The 26,143-nt window shown below is 37.4% G+C and overlaps 2 protein-coding genes across 4 annotated transcripts in view; one reads left to right on the forward strand and one right to left on the reverse strand.

Annotated features, from left to right (window-relative positions):
- The window catches only part of LOC124143175 (protein fuzzy homolog), a 141,972-nt gene extending 139,273 nt beyond the window's left edge, over window positions 1-2,699 (reverse strand). The window contains exon 1 of the mRNA XM_046512031.2: window positions 2,598-2,699. Within this exon, the coding sequence (XP_046367987.2) occupies window positions 2,598-2,696 (99 nt within the window). The 5' untranslated portion in view covers window positions 2,697-2,699. The remainder of the gene's footprint in view (window positions 1-2,597) is intronic.
- A 16-nt stretch (window positions 2,700-2,715) lies between these two features.
- Window positions 2,716-26,143, forward strand: part of LOC124143176 (gastrula zinc finger protein XlCGF53.1-like) — a 49,327-nt gene continuing 25,899 nt past the window's right edge. The window contains exon 1 of one of the 3 annotated variants that reach the window (XM_046512033.2): window positions 2,716-2,792. The gene's annotated coding sequence lies outside the window, so the exon portion shown is untranslated. Of the gene's footprint in view, window positions 2,793-3,231; window positions 3,309-12,044; window positions 12,240-26,143 lie in introns of those variants that run through there. The other 2 variants (XM_046512034.2, XM_046512032.2) reach the window with 2 other exon arrangements.

The raw sequence follows: 26,143 nt of genomic DNA on the forward strand, positions 1-26,143 counted from the left end.
CACCCTACAGACTGACAGACAGGCACTACAGACTCTAGGACTGACAGACACACTACAGAATGACAGACAGGCACACTCCAGCCTGACAGACAGGCACAACAGACTGACAGACACCCCATAGACTCTAGGACTGACAGACACACTACAGACAGGCACAACAGACTCACAGACACACCATACAGACTCTAGGGCAGACACACACACTACAGACTGACAGACAGACACACCCCACAGACTCTAGGGCAGACAGACACCCTACAGACTGACAGACAGGCACACTCCAGCCTGACACACAGACATACCCCACAGACTCTAGGACTGACAGACACACTACAGACTGACAGACAGACACCCCCCAGACTCTAGGGCAGACAGACACACTACAGACTGACAGACAGACACACCCCACAGACTCTAGGGCAGACAGACACACTACAGACTGACAGACAGACATACCCACAGACTCTAGGACTGACAGACACACTACAGACTGACAGACAGGCATACCCCACAGACTCTAGGGCAGACAGACACACTACAGACTGACAGACAGACACACCCAACAGACTCTAGGGCAGACAGACACACTACAGACTCACAGACAGACACCCCCCAGACTCTAGGGCAGACAGACACACCCCACAGACTCTAGGGCAGACAGACACACTACAGACTGACAGACAGACACACCCCACAGACTCTAGGGCAGACAGACTACTGGTTTAAGTCATTAAACACTTGGCCAGAGGACATACACATTTGCCATTGCTGGAAGCAAGAATCAGGTTCATTAAATCGCATTATGCCTGAATGCCGACTTGGTGAGCTAATTTGGTTTCAGCAATACTTCACTTATTCAGCTGGAAAGATTTATTTGCAACCAAAATTGTATACAAACAATACTAATGAAGCTAATCCACAGATTTCATATCCCCAATAGGAAACACTGATTCAATACAGTTTGAGTTATTCTAACATTTTTCATTTGCCAGAAGCTGAGATGTAAGTTATTTTGGTGGAAGGGATACACTTCGCTGAAGTAGACAAAAGCTTTAATGTAAAGACTAAGTTTTAATTAAGTATAAGAAACTAATTCAAAGAATGTAAGTGTAGGAAATGGAAAATCATATTCTAATGTGCCATGATTAATTTGTTTTACAAACTTCACATTTTCCAAATATTGTAAACCGCTTCCTAATCTTTAAATCAAAAGAAATTTCACAATATTTGAATTGTTTGTGACATCATTTGCACCATACATACAAAAAAATGACATCGAGTTGTTTCACCCAGAAACACAATTTATTGCTTTACGACAGCAAATTAATCCTTGCCAATAAACATGTGTTAATAGCCTTTGACACACAGTTTTACTTGATTAAACAGTTTGACAAAACACCTAATACAATACACACAATTAAATGCTAATTAGTTTAATTGATTTGAACATTGTACATCTTCAATTAATTCAACATTTCAATAAGAGCAGCTAACTTAAATGTCTTGTACAAGAGTGTTATCTAAATGCACAAAGAAATTACAAAAGCAATTCAAGATACTTATATTCTTAACTTGTATGCGCAATTTCAACTTAATCAGTGTAAACTGAACAGAAGAAAACTGTGAACAAACTACAATCAAGATAATTAAACTGTCCCATCACCAAATTAAATCTCCAACAGCATGGTGTTGATAGATTTAAGATAAAATTACACAGTAGGGAATTAACAACTCTGTAAGTGGTCAATTAATGCAGGTGATTAATTAAGCAGGATTATCTCCAATAAGTAATTGCTCCCAATATACTATCAAAGCACTTGATTAGTCATGGTTGAGAGAGCCCACTCACTGTCATAACAGTATGGCCAGTGCTGTTACCCTGATGAGCTCTCATAGTCATACCCAGTGTTATCTCTGGGTGCAATCTACCCTTACAGAGGGATTTTATGGCATTCTCAAATACCTCAGGTGTTGGGCCCCAGCTCATTCAAAAGCACTGGTAACACATTTATCACATCCATTATATACATATATGTTGTAACAGTTGTGTGCCATGTATACCACAGCTGATGTAAATCTTCTTCATTGATTTGTTACAATAACTTGTACATATTTTTTGTAGATAAGAGGATTTATTTTAAGTTTGTCTTCAATAGTGTAGACCTGTGATTAAAAATGCATCACGAATGTTACACAAAATGGTGTCTATTTAAACCTTGAATTGATAAATAAAAACAACCCAATAAAATAAGCAGAAATGCCCATTAATTGATGAATATCCATGTTAATCAAAACAATTATTTATAACACAAAACGCCAGCTGTATAAATAAGCTCTCACACAGAATTGCAGGACAAACAAAGCGAAGAAAACAAAACCGAGACAAAAGCGAGTAAGCAAAATTTATCCGCGAAACGTTTGAGATGACATGCTGCCTGTCAAGTCTTGGGGCACCTGCTTCCGCGTTATCTAGGGTCAAAACACGTGGTAATGTTTACATCCGTAACTGAGCGTCAAACAAGCTAGCAGCGTACAAGCTGACATAAAAAGCTTCCATGATAATAAATATGTGTAACTAGACAAGCATGAAGTCTTACAGGCTTTAGATCTCCTTTCGTACGTGAAAATAGTGGGACACCACCCCCGGCCGTCAAGCACACCAAGTAGGCCGCCATTTGTAAACAAATTGTACGCATGCGCACTTACTGCTGCGTATGTATGCTGGGTAATTAAAATGGCGCTGTAGCCCAAAGAGACGAAAGCAGCTGTCAAAGTTTTGAAAATCCTTTCGGGTAAGTAATATTAATTGTCACCTCTGCTCAGTAACACAAACGTTGTGTCTATGCCAGATTAGGAAATTTCTCTCTCAAAGTTGTCTGGTGACCGTCACCCATTTGTGTTTGCTTCAGTTGTGGTTAGCGCACGCGGCTAGTCTTGGTTCCATTGTTTTCGATCTCACATGTGCTCTGTGAGAGTGTCGGGCCATCGTAATGACACCTGGCTTTGCAGCAAATTTCTGCACATTCTTCCACACTCAAGCATCTGGAATTATTTCATCTTCATTTCCTTTCATAATTCAACTCTTGACTTAAAGTTTAATCTGTGAATTGATCAATTTTTAAGATTCCCGCGAACCCTATTCAAACCGCGGGCCTTGTCAGTTGAGTGTAATACGTATAGTATACCGGGGTGACCTAACGCCAGATATTGATCACTATAACTTAGATAGGAACTGCATCACACACGCTTTGACTGCCACTACAGGCAAGTCATTCTCTTCATTGCCAAGTTCACAGTCTTCCACAAATGTGAGTACTAGAGAAAGGTTTTTTCTTTTGTGGTCTATTTTTAGCTAATAGAGGCGGAGATATACGGAGTAACACTGTAAGATAAGGATGAATGGACTCTGGGTCATTGATTATTGAGCGTGTGCGTTTCTACTACTCTTTGTGTTAGCAGGGTACCCACGCTTTGATACGCTACATATGTCATAAACACGACGTTATCACTTCCAGCATTTGCAATCTATGTGACATTTTTGACTCATCATTTCCATTATTTTAATTGATTGAGTTTGGCTGGGGAGCTGTGCGATGACTAAGTTGTAATCGTACAGGAGTACTTACGGCCTTTGTGTCACTGTCAGAAGCCTTCTCCATTGTCCTTTTGTCCGTCAAGTGTTGGTGATTGCCAAGGAAATTAAATTTCTCAAGATTCTCGTGGAAAGATGGGGACGGACAGCAATTGTATGTATGTGCACAATTTGATTTTCTGTTGACGTGCAGCACAATTTTGAGAAAATTGTATATGAAGAATTTGTCTTGTAATTTATTTTAACAGTTCTCTGAGGCTGCTTAGGTCCAATTGAGTGAGTCATCAATGGCCAATTTCTTATTTACTGCCACATGGAAAATTATCTAGTGACTGAGGAAAATAATTACTTTTTCTTTGTGATAGTTGGAAGTCATTGTCAGTTAGCAATATTTTTTTTATGCTGGAAATAGCTGATATTGCTGCTTGCCATGGTAGAGTGAGTCTCATGTGAAATGCTTACATTATTGACGATGCCTTTTGTTCACAGTAAGGAAAATACTTTTGATGGGTTTTAATTTTGCATAGTGATCCAATTCATGTTGAAACAAGTATTTAAATATTTTTAATTCTGTTAATTACATTCATCAACTTCTTTTGAAGCATGACTTGCATTATTGTGTAATTGACTTTGAAAAGGTGTATTTTCTAGTGCTAACATTTTTTATTTGTTGTTAATTGATAGAAAATGTCTATCAATGCAGTATCAAAACATATGACCTGCCTGGTTAATATTGTGCAACATTGTTAACAAAATTTGTCAAAAAAGGTTTCTGATTGTAAAACAACGTTGCAAATTGCTTGCATAGCAAACTGATGATCATTGATGTAATGTTGTCATTTGTTACTTAATTATTTCACTTTTTAATATTATGTCAATATTGTCCATCTACATCAAACATCATATCACAACATCTGCCCCATTTCATGTATATTTACAATATTGACTTTTGTGTTTGAAAAAAAGATTTTGAGGGAAAGAAAGAAACCAGTCTATTTGAAAACTCTAGAATCTAAACATGGGACCTGAATTAAAAATAGAACAGTAACAATGGCGAAAAGTTGTAGGAGCTGTCAATTTTAATCAAGGGTTTCTTTCACTATTTGAAACATGCTAAAGTCAAACGGTCCAATTTTGTAGGGAATTTTTTAGAATGGAAACAATAATTCGTTCATGAGTCATGTTATGAAAGGATACAGGCGGTATTTTGTGTAGTAAGTCGTAGATGTGCAGTTATGTTAAAGTCCGGCTCGTGTACTTTGTCTCAAGCTTATGTGTGTCTAGCATTTCCCTTTCGAGAGAAGCAAACAAATATATCCTGTTGACATTGCCAAGGCCTGGATATAGACACTGCTGTGCAGTTCAATACGGAATACACCTGAGTTTCAGCCCACTCTTCATGGCAGGTTTGCTTGTTGACATCGTCAAAGAACATCGGGTGCAAGCTGTGAAAAAATAATACACTCTTTACTTCTAGTATAGACCATCAGGTGTGTGTGTCGGTGATTGGCGGGCATCTAGAAAACAAGCAATCGTTAGATTCTTACATTCTTGGTAAACAATATGACATTGTCAAAACGTGAACGGTTGCGTTCCACGTAGGTAAGACACACTGTTCCAACAAAGCAGTGATAGGATGGTTGGGTTTCATACAATATGAACGGAGAGTTTTACATACCGTATACATGTTAACAGTGGGAGTTGGGGGAAAAACTACAAGTTTCGTGTGGGAAAACAATGTGGCTTTGTCTTACATTGTACCTATTGGAGACCACCTACGTTTTCAAGTTATAAACGACATTGTCGCCAGTCATATTTGCTCTTAAAAATCTATAAGTCATTTCACATGGACTTTGTCTATACAACTTCCCACAACAAATATTTCCTTAGTAATGAGACAGGTATTCCACACATACCTGGACCAGGTAGAGTCCAGTTGTGTGTTCTTGGTGCCAAGCTTACTGAGAAATCAGTCAAGGTTTGAGAAAAGAACGAGAACCATATTGCTGAAATGAAGTATGTAGTTTCTTGGTTGATGTGTAGAGTATTATGTAGTTATGTGTTGAAACAACAGTATGTGTGTATTTTTTATGTGATAAGCCAAAGATAAATTACGAAGAAAATACATTATGTATTCTCTATTGTTTGATAGGCATTATTTGAAGTTGATAGATGACAAAGTATTCAAAAGTAAATTGATAACTTCTATATTATGCATTGTATGTATGGATCCTCATACCAAGTCAAGCAAGACTATTATTTAGTTAATGTATTTAGTTTGCAGGAAAGTAGTTCATATGTAATAATTAAATACAAAGATTTAGAAGAATAGGGAATACATGGAATTTAAATGGCGGTACCTTTAAACCCATTCTGGTCAATATGTATTTAAATGTTTGATAAAGAAAATATTTTTTGAGAATGTATGGCATCAAGAAAACTGTTTTTCTAAGATAGTAAGGCCATAAAAAACAGTCCAGGTTACACTAGGGAATCAGTGGAGGTGGTGATTTAAACACTTCTTCCCTGTTATCTTGACCATGTGTTAACTGCCGTACCACGCCAGGTGTTATAAACTATACGTATATACATTATACAAAGGTAGATATCTTTGTTACTGATTAATTCATAAGGAAAGTTGATGGTAAGCAATAAATAAATAATTTTGTCAAGTCTAGCCACAATGATATATGATACTGTCTGCATGCAAAGAATCTTAGACTGAGCGCACGTGACTTAGTCAAATCTTACTGTGAAATGTGGACAAAGACCCACTTTGAAAGATAAGACACAAATTATTTCCTTGTCATATGTGAATTGTTGAGGGGTCATGACATTTAGAGGGAACCTTGTTTCAAAATCTACAAACTTATACCATTAGCCTTGATCAGATTGCGATAATGTTATTGGAAATGTTGTTTGTCAAATGGATACGGCCTCTGCTTCTGTATGTTGTGACTCTCTTTTCATTATCGCTTTCCTGCACATTTGGTTAAAGTTATTAAACCCACCAACATGGCACAGTACTCACTCTTGATATTTAGGTATAAGTAAATTATGCGTACAACTACCCCCACATTAATGTATAGTTATTTCTTGTTGTCATACGTTTTAATTGCAAGTTTATGACATTGAAATGTTTTGGAACATGGGTTCGGCGTATTTCAGACTTTTTAAGTCTAAAAAACCCAGTTGTATGTGCACTGGCTGTGACCAAAGAAAACATCCAATCTAAACTAGCACTTTTATGATAGAGAGAGTGATAGCTCATTGAAGTTTCAAATATGGAATAATTCGGTCATATTTATGTATTTCAGTAAATTCAGTATCACTTTATACATCATGTGGTCTGTTGCCAAAAAACTTTCTTTACAAACTCAATACAAGACAATGTTTGTCAATTTAAACTTTTAAAAAGTTGCTTTGCAAACATTTGTCGTGTTTGTAGATAGATAAGGAAAAAACTCAATCTTCAATCAAAATTGGCAGCCATGATGGAGGTTAAGAAACAGCCAGTGAAGACTGTCTCAATCAGGGAGACAATGGGCTGAGGAAAAGCTTTTATTTTGAGTGAGTCATAGCATCTACTTGCACACAGTCAATAAGTGTGGCACATAGATTGACTATAGAATTTTAAAGATGGTTGGGAGTTTTTCTTGATCTTAAAGTCGACAGAAATGATGGCGCGTTGGTTTGCTGGCAAATCTTAAACAGGGGTACAGCTGTGTCTGTATACACGAGGAAATGCGAACATTTCGACCATCGATTGCCCCTCGCAACAATGACCTCTGGAAATATTTGTCAAAAAAATTTGGAGATAAAACAAACTGGGCTGAAATGAAAATATGACTCCACTGGGTTTGTTGTCTCGTTGAAACAGTATCTGTTAGTTCATCATGGCTGGAGCAGATGTATCTCAAACTTGTCTGCTCTAACAGATATATACTTCGTAGTGTTAAATTGAAAGTATCAAGATATTCGCAGAAGTGCTTCAGTCAATCTGTGTGTCACTTGTTTTATCGGTTAGAAAAATATTTGACGAACTTCAACAAATTCTGTTTGGGGTCTTAATAGTATTATTCTACCGTTTTTATTTTGAGATAAAAGTTGATGCGCTTTAAAGCACATATGTACATAATAGCGTTAATAGTATCTTGTGTGGTAGGGTGATGGAATTGATGACAAATATCCATAGATGACAGATGAGTCAGTATCAGACTCCAACTAAACGAGGTAAATGTGATATGAGTGTACATACGATGTAGGTTAAGTATCTTAGCCAGGTAGATAGTGAAGTATTGGGCAACTTCCTGTCATGCTTATACACCGTCATATATCCCCTACCTCATGCCCCCTTTTAATCCTATGCACACAGTAATTTATATAGTTCAAAGGTTTACTGTTCGAAGCAGATGTAATGTAAGGTAAAGACGAGGAAAACTTTGCAAGTATGAGTTTAGTGTGATTAACGCCCTTGAACCTATAAGACATAAAATACATGGGTATATTCACAACAGGAAGTTTGACTTGAGATAGCATGATTTACACCCGTGAGTGTCTAGTTATCAAAATAAGATTATCGTTGGTATAGGTTGTTTGTAGGTCATCCTGCTCATGCCTACCTATAGTCCCTTGCTCCGCCCCGGAAACGTTGGCCTAAATAGCAAGGAAATATGTGTATGTCGTCTTAGTTTCATACTTTTTTCTGCAGATGAATTTTGTTATCAATCTAGGTGGTTATATTTTGACAGATGGTTACATGTCTATTTTGTCTGAGAAAAAAATTATAATAATTTAGGTGTTGTGATAATTTTGATATCTTATGATGATGATGATGATGATGATGATGATGATGATGCATGTGAATAAGTGGTATTGGAAATGAATTAGCTAGCCTTGATGGTTATTGCTAAAGTATGGAATCTAGATTTTCTTAATGTTTGGATGGCAGAGTTATCTTTAGGGCATGACATGGAGGCATATTTTAGGGGTGATTGTAAAAGTAAGAATAGAAATTGTGTAATAGCATTTGACTTAATTTGAATTAAAAAGTGCAAGTGTACTTTAACGTCCATCATAAAATTGCCTTAAGAAGTAATATGGTTCGTCTATTGGAGGCTCAGTAATCTTAGAATTTAATGGAGTTTTGGAAGGCGATCTTAAGAAAATGATTCTTCAAACTGTTTCATATGTCTTGAGTTTGTCACAGTTGAAATAGTTGAAATTGGTGTTTTTTTCACTGTATTGTGATGGAGTTTAACCTTGGTCATTATCACCTTCTGATAATACAAAGAAAACACCCTGTACAATAAATTTGTTTGCTTGTAGGTTTGCTGTGAGTATATCCTGTAATACTGGGATATATTTCAATGTCCACATACACTTCATGTCTCTTTTGAGTCCATGTTAACCCGGTTTCGCTCAGTGCAAGATACAATACTTAAAAAAGAAAATGTGATTGACTGATTTGAAACGCTGGTCTTGGGTTAAGCAAAATCTATGGCTTTGTGACAGTGCATTTGGAATTAGGCAATAATAATGATATTCATGAAACAGTTCACCTACTTGTATGGGAATATTTGTTAAATATTTCAAAGTCAATAATCACTGATCTCTGATCCAAGGGTTCAATTTTCGTTTATGCTGATGAATATCTTGAGTGAAGTTTCTGATTGTTTTTCAACAATAGAAAAAACATGAAAGTGGATAGCAGTTTTTATGGTGTAGTGTGTTTGAAAGAGATTTGACTCTACTTAAACCCTGAGTTGAGAGAAGTGTATAAGATCCTAAGGTCTTAAATGCACATGTGTTTTTACACCAAAGGGAAAATAGGTTTGACATATAGGAGGGAGAAATCTTAGGTCCTATAACATTGTAGGACTAGTACAGCTTTATCAGGCTCTGCACCAAGACAGATTCAAACATCTGGATTCACACTGAATCGATCAAGTAAGCTATGTAGATTCAGATCTAAGGTCCTCAATAACAACTGAATACCAATATGAGCTTGAGAGTTTGCTGTTTAGTCCCTCAACACTATGAAGTGATTTCCGTTTATTAAGCAGTGTCTTGAAGAAAAGCAGAATTACTGTTTCAAACTATAAGATAAGATATAAATCATGTCTGTTTGGATTGTTTCCATTGTTTTAACACAAATATTGCTGTATATTTGAAGTGGAAATTTCTTTTGGAACAATAAAAATAGGTTTCCATCTTACTTTGGTTTTGTAACATTATCAAAAGTTGAAAAATTCAGTTGTAAGACAGAATAAGACTCCTACCCAAAATGTTCAGTTTGAGTATGTGCAAAGTACTGCAAACTATTTGTTTGTTTGTCCCGACATCGAAATTAACATCACTGAACCTGTCACCAATTAAGATGATTGACTGCATGAAGGAGGTAGTAGTTTTGTGTGTTTTCCTTATATGAAACAATTGCAAGGAGTGTAGATGACAAGTTTATTTCAACCCATTCCGTGTGACACATGAGCAAGGGGGGGGGGGGGGGGGTGGGGAATGAAGGCTTGACACAAGACTCCGGTATTCCACACAATCTCATTCCCATAATCAACGCTGTCGGTATTCCTGACACAAGCAGGTTTTGTTAAGGAATATGAATTGATATTGATATATATAAAACCTTTCTGTTCATTTTCCTTGTGTATTTTATATATTTTTACATATCCTGCATAAGTCCTTAATGCATCAACTGTTGTAAAGCAGTAATGCAGGATAAGTATACAATCATGAAAAGATATTTAGATTTTAATATATATATTGGTCACTTACTCTATCATAAAATACATACGAGAAGTGAAAAGAAAGGAAAGATTTTATATCTATCTGTTTATCTATTTATCTATTCATGTGCCATGTGTATTTTATGACAGAGTAAGTGACCAGTTTTTATTATCCACCAAAACAGATTCCATTGGGAATAAGGCAAAATAGTGGTGAAAATTATAAATCGGTGATGATCCCTTTGTAATCAATGTCATGAATTTGCTTTCTCCTAAATTTATCATATCCGAAGTTTTTAGTATCTTATCTTTGTAGTCACTAAATTTACGTAGTCAATAGTATTTTCAATACCACTACTCGGTGGCCTGGCTGTTCACCATAGCCTGTATTTCTCACTGTGTAGCTTTCCAATTCAGTGTTGATAATCATACAGCATCAGATTCCCCCATATACTCTACATTCAACTGTGCATCAATTCTTTATAACTAATTATACTCTAACTCAAGCACATTATTGATTATTGATGCATCACATCAAATGCTCACTAAGCACAAGACCACTATTATGAAATTCTACACGACATTATCTGTATCTGTTACTGACATGTTTTTAAGCTGCAGTAGAAATTAACATATGTAGTCCACGAGTCCTTATGATGATAACATATAGCAAAACATTTAAAACTGGCAAACTACCCATCCTTATGATGCCTGAACTATCGGGCAGTTTGGCAGGGACTACGGGACTAGTACCAATTCCTAAAGTTGTTTAGGGTAGGAAATTAAGCAGGTTATCCTGATATGAGACTGTAATGTCATATATAGATTTCTATCAGACATATCGAGGTACTGTATTCATCATTTTGTATTTTGTAATGTCAAAATGAGAATTTGACAGTGCATCTTTAAGTTTGACATTTGAAAAGAATCTCACAATATTCAAGGTTGAAATAAAAAAAATTGTTTACTAATTATTGCTTCTGTGCAAAGTGAAATGTCCCAGTATTGTGAACACAATGACCAAATCATACCTTGGTTCACAAAAGTATCATAACATTAACGACTACACTGTTGTAATACGGACACATCTTATCTGAAACCTAGTTTATGGTGTAAGCAAACATACAACTTCATCATGATAGAAACGTATGCAAACAGTGACAAAAGATACTGCAATGAGACAAGTCTACTTTGGCTGGAGCAGAGTTAATATGCTGATATATTGAATCAATTCCAAAATGTACAATGAATGTTCATTGAAGGGTCATATTTGAGATATATCAAAGGAGTATACATATTCATTAGAGTTTGATAACATGTTTACTGAAATGTTTTATGTTATGTTTACCAAAGTGTACATTTGTTAAAGGAACCAAATTGTACGTTTAATTAATATGTAAACTAAGTATCAGTAAACATCCTACTAGCGAGAAAGAAATTTATCTTGAAAGAAATGAAGCGATTTGTTTCCTGCGTCAGGTACCTGCCCTAGTTGAGAGAGATGGGCAGTTTAGTGTATAGGCTCATAGTAAGTGGCTCAGTGTTGTGGTAGGCAGGAATAGATCCAAGGAGTGTCCAAGCCTCACTGTGACTGTTGAGTTATCCAATGACATGTTACTATAGCAAGACAGGTGTTGGGAGCACAGCTTACGCTTTTGAAATGTATATGCCATTTCTTATGTACTCCCTGACTGCACAATGAATTTCCTGTCGATGAGGGACTTATAAATAAAAGCCTGCAAGGTTTATCAATAGTTGGGCAAGTCAGCGGTGCGTGAGTGGGTTTCAATAAGCGATCATCGTAATATACTAGCAGCATGGGCTTCTCAAGGGATGTTTGTTTCAAGTGACATGTTTGGTGTCAGTGATCGTCAATCGTTCTGTGACAGATGACTTAAGTTTTAATGGTGAGTGAAAGCTTTGTGGGGCCACATGCCACGTGCTTGCTAAACTTGACTGCGCTCGGATGGCAAATTGTTGAAATTTTAAATGCCTTTGTGCATTTTGTAATAAGCAGGTTTTAAATGTTTGAACATAAAACCTATTTAGAACAAATTGCATATTTGTTTTTCAAATATATAAACAAAAGGTTTGAATTTTTTAGTTGCATATTTTTTATGAAAATCATTTTTTTGGATAAGAGTTGATTTTTGTGTTTTAATATCTGACTAGTAATATGCATTATTGTTGGACTGTCATCATTGTCTGTTTGTGTGCTGACTATTTGCATTAGACCCAGTGCCGGCCCTTTCATTCGCAGCAATTTGACAGATGTTCTTTGTCTTGAGGGCTTAAGGCCTTGCTCTTCACTGGTATTGATTGGTGGAAATTAAGGTCCAAAGATGTCAATAAATCTCTACAACATAGAAATACTGGAAACTACTATCATTACAACTTGTATTTGTCATGTCAGGGTGCATGTTACGGCTTGGCTGGAGAGGGTATTAGACTCCTAAAATAATGTCTTTCTAATACAAAGTTACAATCACTCAAACAGAATTTTTGTGTTGGTATTTTAGATTGTAGAAGTGGTTGATTTGTTAGCTGAAATGGGGTTTCAAGGGAATATATTTCAAATGTGTCATTTATTGTTTGTTAAATGTGAGTTTTAACCTTTTTCAAAGAAGTTGAAAAATCTAAAAATTTCTTTGTATTGAATGTTATGCTTTTGCTAGTATCCTATTAAAAAAGTAATTTTCTTGTATTTCATAGATATGTTACATGTAGAAACATAATGTTTTATATATAAACCTGAGAAAATCAGCATAGAGGCTATAACAAGCTATAGATCTGTTATGACATTAATTCTGGTTCAGTCTTTTATCTTTACATTTTGTCGGAGGTCAGCTTTTCAAGAGCCAGAAGTACACAGTATGTTTAAACTAAAATGAAAACTTTACTATGTATAGGTTCTTTGTCTGAACATACTAGGAAGTCTTAAACTTTTGTCATCCTGGATCCAAAGGTCCTTTATGCCACATTTAACCATTTAAAACCAGTTTCCTTTGTAATGTGCTTCGTAACCTAGAGGTCAGTTTTAAAGTTGCCAGTTACTAAGCTAAGCCATATGTCATGATTCTGTATCGAATCTTTTCTTTTTGAATGGAAGCGGACATCTGTGATGCCAGGGCAATGCACTGTGATAACAGCCTGTACTGTTACTACGGTAGGTTGTATTGTTGCTGGGCCCGGGGCAGAACAATTGAAGATGGGCCACCATAATTGATCCGAGATCATCCTTCCACTATTTGATGAGGAGTTGTCTTCATTGATGGTCCTATCTTTGTCTGGGCAGCAAGGCAGTCCCCTCCCTCCTCCCCCTCCCCCTCCCATGTACTCCCCCAGCCTAACGGGTCATCGCACCCTTGCTGACGGTACATATTGATTGCACTCACATCAACGTAGATAGTGGGTTCGCATTGCAAAAACCCCATCGCATTGACAAGGGAAATTGATATTTCTTTATCCAAATTAAAGAAATTGTTTAAACTGTAACATTCATCATTTCAAAAATCCATTTAGGCCTACAGTGGGGCCGAATGCGTTGCAACATTGCGTCATACGTTTCAATTGCTCATCAAAAACGTGATTTCTGGTATCACGTTCATTTAAAGAAACTCCAAGTATGCTCGGTTGTTATGGGAACGACGTGCATGCATGACTTTTATGAATTTACTTTTTCCTAATTTTCCATTGGAGATTTGTGTTTAGTGGTGGAGGTGTATTCTGTGTATTAAAATGAAGGGAACATCAAGTTTGTGTCAGGGTACTATTGATTGAACAACATACAGCGTACAGCGGATACCCTTCATGTTAAAGAAGCGATCAAGCCACAATGGAGCTGCCCCGAAATTGGCACAGAAATCTGGCTCCGATAAAATCAACTTGATTCAAAGATGATTAAAAAATGAGGAAGGTTTTTCTTATGTGATTAAGCGCATCAAATGTAGAGTGTGATCAAATATATTCTTTAAGCATATGTGGAGATGTTTCTGATACCCTAACCAGTAAGGGCTTTACATGCTATTAGCAAGATGAACATAAATCGTTATTAGAATGTTAGATTCGGATGCATCAGGAAGCTTGGCTTTAAGAATATTGGATTTCCTTAGAATTTTAAAATTTTAAAATATAAATTTGTAAGTGGAAATGATATGTTCTCAATTTCACCTTCCTGGTTTAAAATCACTGAGACAATGTTATGTTTTTAACTTGATAATGATGAGACTGTGGCCCTGTCAATGACAGTGTTAAAGGTACTTGTCATTTTTTTAATAGGTAAAAACGTAAGAAACTTAAGTCTTTGTTGAGCCGTTGGCTTTGTAGGTAAAAAATTGCAAGCTTCAATATGTAATCTGCTCATCACGGCTTTCCCCCGGGAAGTTCATGGAGAGGCGCACTAGGTATTAAAGTTTCCATTTTCCTCCTGTAAAACGTCATTTCAAAGATTAACATGCAGTCCAGCCCCACAAATTGACGTAGATATCACTGCAGGCCCTGTACACAGCATCCGATGATGACATGTTGGCTGGTACTTGCAATTTGGGGCCAGGAGAGTGTACAGTTACCTCATTGTGGCTATGAAATATTTGACATTTCACTTTTGACAGTCATGTTTATAAAATCAAAGTGTTCAATTACGTTGTTTTTAATTTGATTTCTTTTGACTTTGATTCTGAATTATAATGTTTTAAGGTATGACTCGTTGAAATTCTGAATTTACTTTCAACAAAAGTTGATGAACGCAGTTGGAAAGGGTCATGCAAAGTAAATGTATTTTGTTATTCTTGTTATGGCTATTGAGCAATGTGAACTGTACGTAGTCGCTTGAGGTAAGCAGATTGTACCTACTCAGGGGGTGTATGTCCCGATATGCTTCCTGTTGTGGGGAGCATATCACGATTATCACGGACTGTCACACCACCTGCCATCTCAAGCACTCTGTCAATATCGTTAAGCAATAACTGGCACCCAGAGATAAACTCTCTAAACTTTGGTTTGACCACAAGTAGATAGGGATAATTTTGGTTTGTGATTTTTCATCAGCGAGACATAACTTTCCTAAATCTGTCCCAGAACTTTAATCTTAGTGACACTGGAATCTGTAGAGAAAATCTATAAATGACGAAGATAATTTTAATTTTTACTACCTGCCCATTCTACGATCATCTATGATCTGTGTATTAAAGTGTTTCTATATTCACTTACATGTCCAAAGTTCTGCATTTCAATATCAGTTTGAGTAAAACATTCATTAAAATTCTATGTGTTTGCCATGCTAGGAAACTTCATCCCTCTTCTGTTAGGTTGTTAAGCACCTAGCAATTGCTGTATCTGGAGCTTCCATGGTAACATACAGTGTTTAAACTGTCAGCCTTGGGCTCAGGAAGTATTATGAATGAATAATTCTTTTTGAATTTACTAGAGTTGGTAGATTTTGAAAGCTTACACCAAATTACTTAATCTACAAATGTCCGTCTTACACTTTGTTATATAACATTTTATGTTGATCCATGGTTTTAATAAAGAAACAAACGGAAGTATGTTTCCTTCAGGAAGCTTGGTGCAGTGCAAGCACCTCAGAAGCACAGCAGATCACATCTGGGTTGTCAGGAAAACATCCAAATGATTGAACGTCAAATTTGTGAATGGCGATGGGTAGCCCAGAAGTGTTCGCTTGCCATGCCTAAGGCCTGGGTTCGATTCCCCACATGGGCCCAGTGTGTGAACCCATGTTTGGTGTCTCTGGTGTGATATAGCTGGAATAAATTGCTGGAATATTATAGCTGGCATATTGCTGGAATATGATAGCTGGAATATTGCTGGGATATAGCTGGAATTAATTGCTGGAATTTAATAGCTGGCATATTGCTGGGATATAATACCTGGAATATTGCTGGGATATAATAGCTGGAATTAATTGCTGGAATATAATAGCTGGCATATTGCTGGAATATAATAGCTGGCATATTGCTGGTATATTGCTGGGATATAATACCTGGAATATAATACCTGGAATATTCCTGGGATATAGCTGGAATATAATAGCTGGCATTTTGCTGGTATATTGCTGGGATATAATACCTGGAATATTGCTGGGATATAATACCTGGAATATAATTACTGGGATATAATACCTGGAATTAATTGCTGGAATATTGCTTGAATATAATAGCTGGCATATTGCTGGGATATAATACCTTGAATATAATAGCTGGGATATAATAGCTGGAATTAATTGCTGGAATATAATAGCTGGAATATTCCTTAAATATTATAACTGGAATATTGCTGGTATATTGCTGGGATATAATACCTGGAATATAATAGCTGGGATATAGCTGGAATTAATTGCTGGAATATAATAACTGGAATATTGCTGGGATATAGCTGGAATTAATTCCTGGAATATAATAGCTGGAATATTCCTGGAATATTGATAAAAGCAGCATAAATCTATACTTACTTATAAGATAAAAAAGAATGTGTCAAGGAGAAAACACTTACGTGACCTGCATATATGACATCCCAATAAATTGAAGTTTTCAATGTCAACACGCAGTGATTGTTCTGCAGGCCTGTGGCCTATTGAGAATGACTAATCCTATTTGATGTGTACATGGTTGGGGTAGATGTGTGAATTGTGTATTGGGATAGGATGTTCTTTGTTCTTATTTGAGGAACAAAATTGATTCTGTTCCTTTATTGGGAATACTTACAAATTTACCTTACTCTTAAACAAAGTATGGCATTATTTGAGTTGGCCATGCCATTGGATTTTGAAAGCTCACACCAAATTACTTGATCTACAAATATCAGTCTTACACTTCATGTTAAATAAATTTGTATGTGGGTCCATGTTTTTTGTAATTAAGCAAACGGAAGTTAGGTCTACACTCAGTGAAAACATAACAGCTTTTTTGTTTGTTTCTTGTTTTGTGCCACACTCAGCAATATTCAAGCGATATGACGGCGATCTGTAAATAATAGAGTGGACCAGACATTCCAGTGATTGACATGACCATCGATCTTCACGGGTCATATCATATGTGAAAATATGTCCACACTGTGAAAATCTAACATTCTAGTATGTGGAATAAAGGTACACACTCGGTGAAAACCTAAGCTATACTGAAAAAAAGAAAGTTAGGGATCATTCATATTTGGGGGATATTTATTTGCTTTGAAGACAAAGCACACAATTTCATAAAAATATCCCCAAAATATTCCTGATCCCTAACATGTTTTGTTCAGTACATTATGTCCAAATATCGTTCTGCACTCCGGGAAAATACAACGTCGCATCAAGTGAGAATAGTACACTGAATATTTAGTTGTTAACAGTTTCCATGGGCCTGTAGTGCGCTAGTGTATGTGTTGGGATCAGTGACCGTGCCTTTAAACCCACCTAAAACAAGACCATGAAGATCTGGGGTAGAATAGGTCTTCAGCAACCCATTCTTGCCGTGAAAGGCGACTATGCTTGTTGTAAAAGACGACTAACGGGATAGGTGGTCAGGCTTGCTGACTTGGTTGATGCATGTCATCGATCCCAATTGCGTGGATCGATGCTCATGATGTCAATCACTGGATTGTCTGGTCCAAACTTGATTATTTACAGACGGACGTCAATAAGGAATATTGCTGAATGCAGTGTTAAACACCAAACAAACAAATAACCTAAAACAACTTAAAACAACCTGAAAGTAGTTTTCAACATTGTGTGAAATAACCGATACAACTGTTTCCATGACTTCATATGACGTAAGAGCTGAGGAGCCATCCGATGTGAATCTAGAACAAGGATGAAATATGAACAAAGAGATATAAGATAAGTTATCCTCATTGCAAGGATAGAAGCTATATTTATCACGCAGAAGGACATGCCTTACCTCTAATAACCCAGCAAAGCCCCACCCTTAATATTCACCTTCATAAACAATGTATTAACAAACATCTCTTTCCTGTCTGTAATGTGATCAGCATTGGGGACCAGTGAAATCATTTGTAAAAGTGATGTAATTCAACATCCTAATAAGTGACAGAAACTAGCTTGCGTCCATACCAGCTTGTCTCCCATACGAGATTTTGTCCTACACCAGCTTGTCTCCCATACCAGCTTGACTCCCATACCAGTGTGTGTCCCATACCTGCTTGTGTCCCATACTAGCGTGCATCCAATACCAACTGGTGTCCCATACCAGCTTGACTCCCATACCAGTGTGTGTCCCATACCTGCTTGTGTCCCATACCAACGTGCATCCCATACCAGCTGGTGTCCCATACCAGCATGTGTCCCATACCAGCGTGTGTCCCATACCAGCGTGCATCCAATACCAGCGTGTGTCCCATACCAGCGTGTGTCCCATACCAGTGTGTGTCCCATACCTGCTTGTGTCCCATACCAGCGTGTGTCCCATACCAGCGTGTGTCCCATACCTGCTTGTGTCCCATACCTGCTTGTGTCCCATACCTGCTTGTGTCCCATACCAGCGTGCGTCCCATACCAGTTGGTGTCCCATACCTGCTTGTGTCCCATATTAGCGTGCATCCAATACCAGCTGGTGTCCCATACCAGCGTGTGTCCCATACCAGCGTGCATCCAATACCAGTTGGTGTCCCATACCAGCATGTGTCCCATACCAGCGTGCGTCCCATGCCTGCTTGTGTCCCATGCCTGCTTGTGTCCCATAGATGATGATGATGATCATGCATGATGCTGTTTTTTGCCACTGAATAATTAAGGAGATCCCTGGGTTCAAATACTATGGCAGCAAATCTCAAGGATAACGGGACTTGCTTCTTTTCAAACACACATTCACGAACACATTTACCAATGATACAGACATTGTTGACAAATGGATTTCAAAGTCTTCATTCTTTCCGTGTGATGTTTCTGTCCAGTTGCCATACACCGAAACTCGGGTTTCCTTCATACTACAGTTTCTACCATGCCACTTAAATATGGTTAGATGCGGGCTAGACTTGGTCTTCGGCAAGCCATGCTTGTCTTAAGTGATTTAACAGAATCTGGTGGTCAGTCTCACTGACTTGGTTGATGCGTGTTTTTATTTCGTAGATTGATGCTCATGGTGTCAATCACTTGTTTATTTGTTATTTATTTATTATTTATAGACTGTCTTCATATAGTTGGAATTAGGGCTGTAATATCTTCAATACTTAGGTACACACGATACTTAAATCGTCAATTTGTGAGATTGCGATACTCTATAAATAGAACAGAAACAACAGAGTTACCACCCGTAATGGCAGAAGTAGCATAGCACCACCAGTAAGCATGGCAGATTATGAGAACATAGTGGCGTAGGACATGCCCACTGTTACATTTAAAAACCATTTCTTCATTTAAACCTGTTTGGTTCTTGTGGTTTTTCTTTGTTAAAGTTTTTGAGATAACAATAAATAAATGTATGAAGAAAGAAGCAGCATGTCAGTGATTTCATCAATTCTTACTTTTTTATGTGGTAAATCGTGATACCAGAAGTATCGTGAGTCTGTATACTGGAGTCCGTATTGTGATACAAATTGTATCGTGAGTCCGTATCGTGATACAAATATCTGACGATACCAGGCAATACTCAGCACTAGCTGGAATATTGCTGAGTTAAGCGTTTATACCCATTTACCTATATACTTGTATTCCCTCTCTTCACCAGCATGTAACACTGGCCTGTTCTCAAAGCTGGGGCCAGTAGAAATGTTAAGATCTGTTAGATTGTATCCCGATTGTAAATTTATATCACTTTAAACACTGTTTTTACGCTATCCTTCAAAGCACTTGACAATTTTCATCAAACAGGTTCATGCTTCACATACCAAAAAAGGATTTCAAAACAAATTTTCACGACATTCTTAAGTATTTTATTGCAATAGGCTAATGTGTTTTGGTACTTAAAGGGCAGTGGCCTAATGTACTCTGATATTTAAAGGTCTAGTGATATATCACGAGAGCTAGTTGCGTGATGATGGTCACAAACCTTTATAGCTGCTAGTGACTTGTAGGAATACCTGGCCAGCTTTGTATTCTCAGTGGCATAGGTTAACTCAGTAGGGAGTGGGTTCATTTGTTGTCACACACCAGAGTTTGATTCCCACATGGGTTCAATGTGTCATGCACATTCTCCTATCCACCTCATGTTTGAAGTTTGTGTATGTCCTCATTAAACTCAACCCATTCACTCCCTGAAGAGAAGTAGCTGAGTGGCTCAAGTGCTTGCTTGTTACAGCACTGTTCTGGGTTTGATTCCCAGTTTGAGCCATTGTGTGAAGCCTCTCCTTTGTCTGGCCATGTTGTACCACCACCAGCAAACCTTTTGATTCAATTTCCCTAGATCTATCATATATGGTATCACGGCCTAACTGTCTCCGCCATACCACAGAGTGACCATCCCTGTTCATTGCTAGCCCCCTGTCCAGGGTTGTTTTGACAGTTCCAGTAATAGTAGAGATGCAGCCCTCAGGCTGTTGACATACCAATAAGCCAGAGGTGTTAATTAACAGGCTGACTACAATACACAAGTTAATCACCTACTAGGCCAATTAGCTGTAGTAGAGACTGTACGTAGATAGAAGACTGGACATACATATTGTCTGTAGCATTCTATGGAGTAGATGATCCCTGCGGCCAGTGCTTCGTCCAACTCGGCTTAATTAGTTGCTGTCTGGTGATGGGGAGGGCTGCCATTTTATGCTTGGCTTGTTTGTTACTAAAATATATCACTGCAGTGTGATGATAAACTTGCATGACTTTGTTACCTAGTTGCAAAAATCATTATCATACATCTCAGTTAAGATAATGTTTTTGTGAATACTCAAATTGCAACTGATTGTCATTCAGCTGGGCTTTGTCATGGTATTTTGACAGATGGGGAATTGTTGAAAACTGCTGTAGGTTTAATGTGAATATCCTTTGTCGCAAATGATGAATAATTATGAAGTATTTACCGCAGGTGTATTACGATAGTGGATTGAATTTGCAATCCATTTTATGTGCTTACCTGCAGTGTGAATTTAATGGTAATATATTTTATTCACTATGTGCAGATTGTCTTTGTTAGGGTGTAGATGGCAAGGGGATGCAGTGTCGTATTTCCTTGACGATATTGATGTCTTTGTTTGCGTCAGTTGTTGATTATGTGAGGAACACATATAGAAGTAGATTTGGCCTTTGTGGAACTTGAATGAAATAGGTTACATATTGATTCATATTGAATTGATAGCATTAGCAGAGGAAACAAGACACCTTGCAATATTGTGATTATAATAAAAACAGAATAAGCATTATCTTCACTGTTACAGGTTCTTTATGCCCGATTGGGTGAAATAATGCCGGCCATATAGAGTGGTTATCAGTTGTTTTGTATGTTGGCCTGTAAACACACAATCTTAGCACTGTTTTATTATCAAATATGCACTTTCAATTTCAGTGTAATTTCATTCAGCGTAAACTATTAGCCTAAAAATGGACTGAATATTTGTGTATAAAAATGAAGTATTTGTATTGTGTTTCTGTGGTTTAGTTATCTATTTTCCCGCTGCATTTGGTAAGGAAATCTTGTGCATGTTACTTTTTCCTCCCTGTTTTCATGGAAAAATCCACTTGCTGAAATTAAGTTTGGAGAAAAATACAATTCCCGGAGGAACTTGTTATATCTGAAGGTGAACTGTGGTTTTCCCAATAGTAAGTGCCAAAATATGTTTGTATTTTAGGCAGATCAATGGGAAGTTATGACATCTGCCATAGACGTGTGCACTGTGGTTGTGTGATAGGGTTTCTGCAGCTACCATTGATGTGTGTGTTGCATTTGTGTGGTGAAGTTTATGTGGAGAAGGGTAATGTCGTTGCACACAAGTGTGTGATACCCGTCACCTATCACACTTCCTGCTTGTAGATCAATGCATGCTGGGAGCACGCTGGGGCAGGGGGCAACCATACACTTCTCCGAGGCCACAACCCCCTTAGTGCACAGCCACCATCAAGCCATTATGAAATTTCACAATCATGTGGAGTCAGTGAAACATTTTCCTGACAGGGAATAACGATGAAGTTTCATAAATTTGTGTTGCGCCATTATGGTATTAATATTTTCAAAATAATTTCATTGCATTTTTTTTAATTTCTTGATGTTTGAAGTATTAAGAATAAAAAATGACTTTGAATTTAACATATTTGATTTTGTAAGTACTGTGTGAGATGAAGTTTCTTATTCTTTAATAGTTCCAAATATATTTAATATTTTACTCTCTACTGCTCAAAGAAGGCATTTGATTTTAATTATTCATTGGTGCCACAGAGTGATGAATGGCAGGTTATATTAGATCCCTATATGTCGTTGTAGGAGTTCCTCGCGGGAAGCTAGATTCAAGAGTGTGAATAGGTGGCCGTTATTTGCCCCAAATCTGATGTCTTGTTTGTATGCAATAGAAAAAACGGCTGATTCTCCCTCTTTCTGCATGCATGTATTCAGATACAACTGAACTAATATAAATGATAATCACGGTGTCACTGCTCTACAACTGTTTAAACTCTAAAATGTATGTATTTACATTGATGAAGGACATTTTAGAAGGGGCTATCAACCTCTGCCTGATTTCTTACTTAGTTGACTGGTAATGTTTTGTGTTGTCGTGGTAATCTGTTCTACCACACCCCCTATGAAGTAAGTATGACATGAAACGTTGATCAGTGGACTCGAGCGCTACACACCTATCACTGAGATGGGAGGACGGCGGCGGCAGTGGCAGCAGTATTTCAACAGCTCCCCAGGAGTCTTGGACATAACATGGATGAGGCAGGAAGCTCAACACCTTGTGCGCTAGTAAATCAACATGGACAGATCTATTTGCTTCAATCTTGCTGTGATTAGATTGTCGTGTGATCTCTCCCTTCTATCTATCAAAGTGGAGGGAAGACACCTCGGGCAGAAACATTGTATGAATATACTTACAACTGTTGCGGCCTGCCTTCTCTAGCAAGGAATTAAGCAAGTCAGATTCTATTCGTGTAAATATCAATGCAAATCTTGTTTACATCTAGCCTATGACCGCTTGCCAAGTTATGCGCAATTTGGAATTATGCTGGAAGGACTTGTCAGGAAACGAATGAAATTTAACCATTTTTATGCTAAAACTTGCAAAAAAAGTATCTTTTTTGGTGTGAAAAACTGTAAGATTTGGAAAGGTTATTACAAGGGTGTGAGAGAACGTTCGTGATGAGTTGTATGTAGTTGCTGCTATTGTTTAAAGGGAACAGATTTTGTGAAATTTTTGGAGTCGTGTATATTGAGTTTTGGTTGCAGAAGCTGAGAGGTTAATTTAGATTGCAGAGGTAGTTGGCAGGTTGATATTTGATTTGATGTAGTGCAAGTAGAATTGATTGTGTTACAACGAATGCATGCTTTGAGCTGCTCTCAAGTACAGTGTTTCATACAGCCATCAAAGGCTACTCAGTGTTAAAAGAAATGAACCTATTTAAAAATAAATTCACTGGATGGCGAACAATTTACGGTGCATCGTGTAAGGAAAACGCTTATTGATAAAAACGAGGTTTATTTCCCAACCTGACTCCTTCCTAAAAAGCAATAATTGACCAGGAAAATGTTTGTTTCCAAACATTTAATTTCCAAAGTAATAAAGTAACACTATAACTGACAAGCCAACAGTTGCAAGATGTTTAGAGAAGACGGAGAAAACAGTCACAATTGAAGGAAGCAAGTGTTGCATAATCCAAATCTGTTTTGTTAGAAGCTGTGATTTCTGACAAAACAAATCTTCCAAGAGCATTGCATTCTAGGGCCAGTGTTGTTTTCACTGGCCCCTCAATGAGACCCCCTAAAGTGCAGCCCCTCCCCTGGGGAGTGAGTCAACAAACGTAAGCATCCCCTAGGAAGTCCTATATGTTTATTGGACAATGCACAAGAAGTTAGAGAAACTAGTGGCAACCAGAAGCAAGGTCCGTGATCCCTGTGTCTCTGAACCAGCTGTAATACTATCTTCTAAGACAAATTAAGTAATCCCATTATATAAGAGCCCCCACCAGCTGCCAGCCTTGGGTCACACTTGAACTCTGGTCGTTCTTTGTTCAGCATGAATGATCACGCTCAATACTGTACCGTGTACAGGAAGTAAAAGATGCTGGGCTTTTTCTCTGTTTGGTTTTTCAATGACATATGTGGCTGAAATCTACACAGGGGAAAAACTCCCGATGACCCCTACGCTTATGTCACAGCGTCCAGCAGTGAATGGAGGCCCAGATGTAGCTGTGGGGAACACAAAGGGCTTCGGCCCTTACTCATTGTGGCCGGCACATTCATTGTGACCATTGACTCTGGGAGGACCTGGGTTCTTTGTTCTTTGGACATATGGCCAACAGTGGCCACTACAACAATGGAGGATGGGTACATGGCATAGTGGCATAGATACCAAACACACCACTACCAATAACACAGTTATGCAATTTTTTTCTAGGTCAGATTTTTTTGAAAATGGAAATCTAACTGAACTGAATTTCAACGGGTAGAAAATGGTGGGACCTCTGTTGGTAAGAATACTTTATAGTAGAAAAAGGAAATTATTTGTTGTGATTTTGCAGTTATTTGATCATTTCCATGTTAGTTTGTTGGTAGGATTTGTTACTTTTGTTGAAGGAGAAGTAAATGGCCAATTACTGTTTTTAAAAAAAAGTTAGAAAAGAAAAAAAGATTTATCAAAGCAGTTTTTCAAAATAGAAACAGATGGTTTTGAAACGGCCTTAACAAGAAATATAAATAGAGAAACAGTTGAAAGAAGCAGGAATTAAATTAAGAAAGTTGAATGGCCATTCTTTTGTATGTACGTCCTTTGTCACATTACCTTTTTTGGGTAGGCTTGAGGATGATCAAGCTTGGTTGCATCCCTTTGTGTCGGGTTGGCGTAGAGATCTGTCAAAGAGTGGCAGGCAGAAAGGGGATTACTGACAGTTTCAACAGCTAACAACAAAATGCTGTAGGTTCTCTTCTTGTCCGTACAAAACACCTACTTTTTGCATGCAGATGGAGAAATTATACCTCTGGCTAGCTCCTGTTGACATAGCTTGCTGCTTTGACTTGTGAAGGGCAGTTGTTGGATTCTGCTTTTAAAGGATGATTTTCAAGTTGAATGGAAATATTTTGTGAGTATGGAATGCATTAAGGTTGCAGATATTTTATTGAACTTTTTAACCATTTTGTTGATATGGATTCATTTTGGTTTTACTTAGTGGGCATTTGTCATTATTGGGTGAGTAGGAAATGTGTAGGTTTTTTTTCAGTTCTTGTGGTTTTTGTCAGTTTTATACGTGAATATGAAAAACATTGCTTTTTGAGCTATTTAATTTATATTTAGTCAAACTGTTTGGAATTTGGGTTGAAAATGTTTGGAGCTTGGAATGTATTTGGTTTTTAGGATTGTTTTGCTCATGTGGGTGTAGATTCAGGCATTCTAATTGAGTGTTTGTAAAATACTTGGACTAATGGTTTTCAGTGGTATCAGAGCTCTAGATAAGCTTTGCTTATTGGGATATTTTACCCATGGGTTTTATTAGGTATCCACAATTTATAGTAGGTATATTATTCTTTTCAAGCCACATTTTCTTTCATTTAGGTATTTTAACTTGAAAACCTGCTTCATAACAATCTCAGTAAATCATTTAAAAGCAAATGAGTTGTAGCATACATGTTTGCACGAATGTAACTGTTCGTAAATGAATTGTGTGATTGGCTGACATGCAATTGTTTTATCTAACAGTTGTCATTACAACATGTTTTATTTCAAT

Source organism: Haliotis rufescens, unplaced genomic scaffold (assembly GCF_023055435.1).
Source record: "Haliotis rufescens isolate VD_foot unplaced genomic scaffold, xgHalRufe1.0.p SCAF_6, whole genome shotgun sequence".
Lineage (NCBI taxonomy): Eukaryota > Metazoa > Mollusca > Gastropoda > Lepetellida > Haliotidae > Haliotis > Haliotis rufescens.